This window comes from Sphaeramia orbicularis, chromosome 1 (assembly GCF_902148855.1).
Source record: "Sphaeramia orbicularis chromosome 1, fSphaOr1.1, whole genome shotgun sequence".
NCBI lineage: Eukaryota > Metazoa > Chordata > Actinopteri > Kurtiformes > Apogonidae > Sphaeramia > Sphaeramia orbicularis.
Window position 1 is genome coordinate 35,764,792 of NC_043957.1, and position 7,671 is coordinate 35,772,462.

At 37.2% G+C, this 7,671-nt stretch overlaps 1 protein-coding gene across 1 annotated transcript; it reads left to right on the top strand.

Moving 5' to 3' along the window:
* Positions 1-791: 791 nt before the first annotated feature.
* Positions 792-7,015, top strand: LOC115417041 (CD209 antigen-like protein E). The gene is made up of 6 exons (XM_030131014.1): positions 792-929; positions 3,929-4,015; positions 4,173-4,409; positions 4,496-4,659; positions 4,742-4,848; positions 6,108-7,015. Exons 1-6 carry the CDS (start codon positions 860-862, stop codon positions 6,256-6,258), a joined length of 816 nt encoding a protein of 271 aa, XP_029986874.1. The 5' UTR covers positions 792-859; the 3' UTR covers positions 6,259-7,015.
* Positions 7,016-7,671: the final 656 nt, after the last annotated feature.

A 7,671-nucleotide genomic window follows, 5' to 3' on the forward strand; every position in this document is an offset into this window, starting at 1 on the left:
TAAGGTCCAGACTTCTGATGAACATTTCTCTGAGTATGACGAAATTGTTTGTCAGCAGCAGCGGTTGTAGTCCATACTGAAAATATGTCCAAACTTTGAGCCGATTACCTAAAATGTTCAGTTGTTGCAACCTGGAGGGGGTGGGGCGTGAAGTGACTCATTTGCATATAAAGGGCCAGCGCTCAAAACAACCTTTCTAGTGTCATTACTCAGAAATAAGGTTGAAGATGGACCTGTGGAGTTGAATTAATTAAGAATTCAGATCCAAGCACAGGATTTACAGTTTATGTAGACCACAGGGAAATGTTTTAAAATGCATAATTCCTTTTAAAAAAGCAAAATATCACTCCTTTAAGTATTTTGTGCTATATTACACACCTGTATATTCCAGTTATACTCAAATACAGATGGACCTGACACTGTTTCATATGCTGCTGCGCAAAAGTTCAACCATGTAAAGCAGTAGAGTCACATTAGAATATGAACAGCGATCTATAATCACAGCTGACGTATTCAACATTCCTACTATTTAGAAAACACAGATGAACTGTCAAAACCTGTCACAGGGTAGATCTTCAGGTAATTTTTCTCTAACGACACCAAATACACACTGAAGGTTTAAGTAAATGTAAGTAATAAAGTAATATTTGAAGAACTGTTTACATATTTGAATCTTCCTGTGTTTTGTTTCCGTTTTCAGTCACACACACGACACAGACTACGTCATACACTTCATTTCATCATCACGGTACCTTCCACAGTTTTGTCAGCCTCTTCTGTTTCTCCTCATTCGTGACCACCACACGCACAACAAACAACACAAAACTAGTTTTCTTTCCCTGACTTTGGACACAGAGAAATGGAGATGGACTATGTTAATGATTTTCCAAGGAATCAACAGAAAACCAGTGGAAATTTACAACAAACAGGTGAGACCATGAATCACCTGACTATATATTTGTACACTCCAATAACACACATTTACTTTGGGATTTGGTACAATAATCTAGTCTATAATAATCTAAGCCTGTATGTCTCTGTTTCTTTTTTATTTCAAGAAAACCATGGAGTAAGAAATCAAGTTGTGGATCATAAATTAAACTAGATTTGTGGGTTTTTAATACCCACTTCCTGAAAAATGACCCAATAGATGATTGCTTTTAGTTAGTTTCCCAAGCAGCAAGTTCCGGATTTGGTTACTTGCAGAGGTTTTTTGTCTGTATGTCGTTGTTCTTTTCTGTTTCTTCATATTTCCTTTCTTGCACCACTATCACTGTGTAATAAAGTGGGAAAATGTACAAAAAAAAATAGCATTCAAAATGGAAGAGACAACTGTGCATCTGTAGTCATGACCTTATCTGTCATTAGTAGGTTCAGTTCATGTTCACAGTCTACAGGTTCTCATGCCTCATTTTACCATCATGTGAAAGTGTTGTTTCCTTCAAATGGCATCATAACTAATTCGTTAGGAAAATGCCCAAATGAACTACCGTCTATTATTAAGGACAGTCTCCTACATGATCTCAGTGATGGGAATGGAGAAAAATTTGTAAAATATTGAAAAGTAACTCACTCCAATGACATTAGATAATCCAGAACTTTCATCACAATATGTGGGTTTAAATTTTACAAGTCGGCATAAATAGAACAATATGATCTTTTTGAGAACAGAAGACATTAAGACATTTGATTTTCTGAGAACTCATTATCACCTCTCAAATACAAACTGCTTGCAAATTAGACATTATGTTCAGTGGATAGCCCTCATGCCTTATAGCAAGAAGGTCCTTGGTTCGATTCCAACACCAATCGATGGGACCTTTCTGTGTGGAGTTTGCGTGTTGCACGTTGTGTGTAGTTTGTGGGGTAATTCGTAAATCTAAATTACCCATGTGTGAATATATATACGTATATGTCAGCCCTGCGATGAACTGGTGACATGTCCATAAGTAGCTGGGATAGGCTCCAACGACCCCAGTGACCCTTGTGAGGAAAATGAATGAAAACATGACTAACAAAAAAATGATATGTGAATGATTAAATATGACTGAGACTAATGAGGAACTTTGACACTAAATTAAAAAATGGGTGACAAATTTTAACACTGCTATGGGCGAAGGTGGGGTACACCCTGGTTGAGTCACCAGTTCATCGCAGGGCTGACATATAGAGACAAACAACCAATCACTCACATTCACACCTATGGGCAATTTTAGCTCGACTAATAAACCTATTAGTGCATGTCTTTGGAAAGGTGGAACTACCTAGAGAGAACCCATGCAAACATGGGAAGAACATACAAACTCCACACACAGAAAGATCTTGGTGTTGAAATCGAACCCAGGACCTTCTTGCTGTGATGTGACAGTGCTATCCACTGCACCATCATGTCGCCCACAAAGGAACAGTTTATTTCATTTATGGGTCAAAACGCAGTACTGTCCCGTCAGAGAGCGAACTTTAATTGATTGCCATTCCAACATTTATTTCAATATAAAGTAGCTCCTTGTTTTGGATAATCCCTTGTGGTCCAACTGAAGCAAAAATGAATTTAAAAGTAAAAAATATGGGTCATTTAGCAACACTAATCTGTCAAATTGTCTCTGAAATGTCCTGTCAGAGAGGTTTCAAATACTGTGTTTAGACTAGGCCTGTAACGGTACACGTACAGAACCGAACCGTTTCGGTACACACCTGTTCGGTTCGGTACACAGCTGTACCGAAACGGCACAGTATGTTGAGAAAAAGAAAAAGGAACGAAAGATGTTGTTTGATTCGGAACTTTAAATCCACGCAAGTTCCACACAGACATATTGAAGGACGCGCACATTGACCCGAAATATGAAATAGCTGCTGATATAAGGTAAAAAAAAACCAGCAACAACAACAACAACAACAAATATGATGTGAACCTGGAAGAGACTGGAGACCCTCCGCCATCATTACAGTCCCGTTTGGGATCAGTTCAGGTCCCGGTGAAAGACAACAACGAGGGGAAAGAGACGTTAATAAGACGGATGTTGTTTACCGCCTATGAACTACGGTAGTTCTAAAACACACTAGCTCTGTCTCTCTCTCTCTCACACACACACGCTGTATAACAGAGGAATAGAACCTGGAGTTGGATGTTGAAAGTATATAAAGTTTCAGTTTCGTTTCACGCCAGCGTTAGTTACGTGAGTTATGGACCCCCCCCGGCTCCGACCAAAAAAAAAACAAAAAAAAAACATCCCCCCGACAAATCACACCCTGCACGCGCGCGCACACATACACAAAGTGGCCTTAACAGTTTGTTCTCTGTCCTAAAATAAATGATTTTGGTTAATTTTTTGTTGTCAAAGTTGCTCTTCAGTTTATTTAAAGCGAATACCAGTGTGTCCTCTTGTTCATGTTGCACTTCATGTGGAATTTTTTTGGTATTTTTATGCAGAATGTGAACTGACATAACTGTGATTAGATTTTTTTTGTTTGTTCAAAACAACATGTCAGGGAAAAGTGCAACACTAATGTTTAAAATACATTTAGTAATATTAATAATAATTCGTTTTATTTTCTATTTGATTTATAGCAGCAGAATTATATTCCTGTTTTTCTATATTCTATTGTGTCCAAAAATTGGGGGAAAAATTTTTCAAAAATTCATAAATGTATTAAAGACATTTTGAGGGGTTTTCTTTCTTACCGTACCGAACCGAAAAAAACTGAACCGTGGCTTTCAAAACCGAAAACGTACTGAACCGAAAATTTTGTGTACCGTTACAGGCCTAGTTTAGACCCTTATACATTTTTTTTGTGCTGCTGTGCATTACCCTGTGTTCGACCAAGAGTGTCTTTTTGTGAAATTTGATGCAAAATAAAGTTTTTGGACAATAGTATCATAACATGACTTGATATGTTATAAAGTACTTAGCCTCCTGTTGTTTTTCAGAGAGAAGACTGGGCCAGGTGCTTTTCCTCAGCTTCGGTCTGCTGTGTGTCATACAGGCCGTTCTCAATGTGTCCCTCCGTCTCACATGTGGGTATCGGTTCTTGTCCATAGATTTGAATATCATGACATGGTGTAGCAACATTTGTGAACACAGTTGCATAGACAATTTCTTCCGTTTTTACAATTTGCTGCCCAAAACTACATTAACTGTAGTGCATGTTCTATTTTTTTTTTTTTTTATCAGTGTATTATGGCAAGGAATGGACAAACTCAGACTGCAACATAACTCATACCAGTGACTACAACCAGCTGACAGAGGTGCAAACTGGTGGTGAGACGATAAATCACTGCAACAAATTACAGGAAAGTTTCAACGCCTTGACCAAAGAGAAAAACCAACTTCAAAACCTAATTACTATATTCAGTAATCAGCTGAGTATGGCGCTGGAGCAGAACAAAAAGCTGCAAAAGGAGCTGAAGGGTGAGAAGAATATATGAGTATGACCTCTGACCCTGATGTTCCTGATTGATAATTCATAAGAAATATTCATGTCCATTGTTTTCCAGATAAGTGTTCATCCACGGATAGTTCTGGTTGTCCGACAGACTGGAGGGAGATTGGTGGTAGATGTTACTTCCTCTCCAGTGAGATGAAAACATGGGTGGAAAGCAGAAATTACTGTCAAAGACAAGGCGCGGACCTGGTGGTGATCAATAGTACAGAGGAACAGGTGCAGCATGTTGAATCTTTGTTTCTGTTTGAGTACACCTGTGATCTGTCATTCTGATTCACGTTCTGTATTATCTCACCAGAGAGCCTTGTACCGTCTGGATGGGGACCATGAGCTTTTGTTCTGGATTGGTCTGGATGGCAGAGATGGGGATTTCAAATGGGTCGATGGTTCCGCACTGACAAGACCGTAAGGAGCTAGCAAAAGAAAAATATTGAATCATTCATGTTTAAGAAGAATTAACTCAGGAATTACACACACTGGCCACTTCATTAGGTACACCTGTGTCAGTGTCATTTGTACTCAATAAACAAGTGGTGTTTTCTCTGTTTCTGATATAATAACTTTCAACTTTAATCTGTGCTTTAATGAACACCTACATCACAGGTGTCAAACATGTGGCCTGGGGGCCAAATCCGGCCTGCCAAAGGGTCCAGTCCGGCCCTTGGGATGAATTTGTGAAATGCAAAAATTACACTAAGATATTAACAATCCTTTGAGTTCAGGTTCCACATTTAGACCAATTCAATCTGAAGTGGGTGGGATTCAGTAAAATACTATCATAATAACATATAAATAATGACAACTCCAAATTTTTCTCTTTGTAAATGTAAATATTTTCATGTATTTACACTAAAACAAAGTATAATTTCATAAAAAAATGTGAATAACCTGAACAAATATGAACAACCTGAAATGTCTTAATAGAAGTAAGTACAATTTTAATAATATTCTGTCTGTTGTTAAATGTATTTGTGTGTTTGTAGATCCACTGTGGTCTGTAAGTTATAATGAACATGTGTAAATGACAAACTGAGGCATAATATTGTTAAAATTACACTTATTTTTTCAGTTTGTTCATGTGATTCACATCATTTGAAGGGATAGTTTGTAGATGCAAACCTCTTCATAATGTAAATTTACTTTTTTCACTCTGAAACATAGAGAAAGGTTTGGAGTTGACATTATTTATATATTATTATGTTATTATTTTACTGGTCCGGCCCACTGCAGATCCAATTTAACTGAACATGGCCCCTGAGCTAAAATGAGTTTGACACCCCTGACCTACATGATCAGTAAATTAAATACAGGAAAATGCATGATTACACTGAAAAAACAAACAAACAAAAAAACGCAAAATACAGAGGATAATAATATTATAAACGGTGATAAATCATTTAAGAAAAGTGAAATCTATTTAAACGTTCATTTGGGAACTGCCATAAAAGTAACACTGGGTCTTTACGGGTTAAACTGTGAATAAAATATAGTTTTATGAGATTCCCATTCTTCTGTTATTTACATTTTACACAAAATCCCAGCTTTTTTTGGAGTTGAAATTGTATGTGCATATTGTAGCATTAGTTCACTCTTTTTGGGTCTGAAGGCAGAATTTTGAGCTGTGGAAATGTTTTAACTCTGTCACTGTACTTACTACCCTGCAGATTCTGGCAGGAAGGACAACCAGATGATGGAGGTCCAAACACCAAAGTTGAAGACTGTGTGGAGATGTATCACCACAACCCCGTGTACGCCAACTGGAATGACGCACCCTGTGAAAGCACACGCCGCTGGATGTGTGAAAAAGCTGAATGATGTTATTTACAATTTAATGAAGCAAAAGATGTTTTTTCATGGAATGGAAAATTTCCAATGATAAAAAACTCAAGGTTTGGAAACAATTTCAATATCAGTATATGATGTGCCACATTCTGTACTCTGCTACTTTTGAGATACTTGGTGCTATTTTTGTGATGTTTTTGTAGTTTGTTACATGTCAAACTGTGTGTGAAATTGACAAAGTGCTTGCGGTGAGATGTCTGTGTAGGTTCTCATTTGCCCAGGTCATTGTTCTTTGAGGTAGTTCTTCTCAGTTCAACTGGACTGCTTTAGCTCTTTTGAAAACATTTTGTCTCTTGGATGAGAGACGAAACATTTTGACAAAATGTATCAGTCGTCGTTTGTTATCTGAAGAAGAACTGAAGAAGTCTCTCAGATGAGATGAAACGTTTTCAAAAGAGCTAAACCAGTCCAGTTGAGGTGAGATAAAATCTGAATGCAGTCTGTTCACATGTTCAGTTTAACCTTTTAACATTTACTCTTTCTGGGAACCCTCATTTGCAGGCTTCTTTTGAAAGAGAAAATCCTCAAATTTCTGTATTTCACATCTAAACATCAGTTTAGACACGGCTCAAATGTAACCTGAACTTTTAACTCCACCGTAACTCTAAATCTGAAATGATAGAGGACATTTAGAGGTTAACCCTCCTAGACATAGAAGCAGCCACTGGTGACAAAAAGTATTCATTCATCTTTCTTTCTTTCTTTTTTTTTTTTTTTAACCTTTATTTAGCCAGGACAAAAAAATATTAATTGAGATTAAAAATCTCTTTTGCAAGAGTTATCTCAAATGTTCAATAACTTTTCAACCACTATTCCCACCAATACGTGTAAATACTTCAGCTAATATGCAGTTTGTCAGCTTTTCAGCAACAATCACCTATAACCCATTTGTTCCATCAGAAACTCTATTGTAAATGTGAAAACACTGTCATCTTCTGCAGCATTGACTCTTCAATAAAACCTTAGCAGTTTCATAAATAACAGTGGTTGTAGATGCTTGTTTTTTCCATTTAACTATGATTATGGTTTTACTTCACTTTCTCTGTTTTGGATTTACTTTTATGATCATCTACATAATAAGTAAATTGAATGTTGTAAAATATTTGCTATTCACTGAAAAATGCAGAGGATATAACGGAGGGAGGGGAGGGGGGGCTTAGTATCAAATACCACATTATCCCTGATTTTCTGATGCAACAAGATAATCTAAGCACTCCTGTGTAATTTTTTTGAAATTTTCGTCCAAACCCCGCCCCCCCCCCCCCCGAAAATTACTTTTTTAACTCTGAAAATCACAACTTTCACAGCTTCTCCACTCTTTTGTCCAGTGCAGTGTATAAATATGCTCAGGATGGGCCATTTAATGATCTTGTCAGTGCCATATTG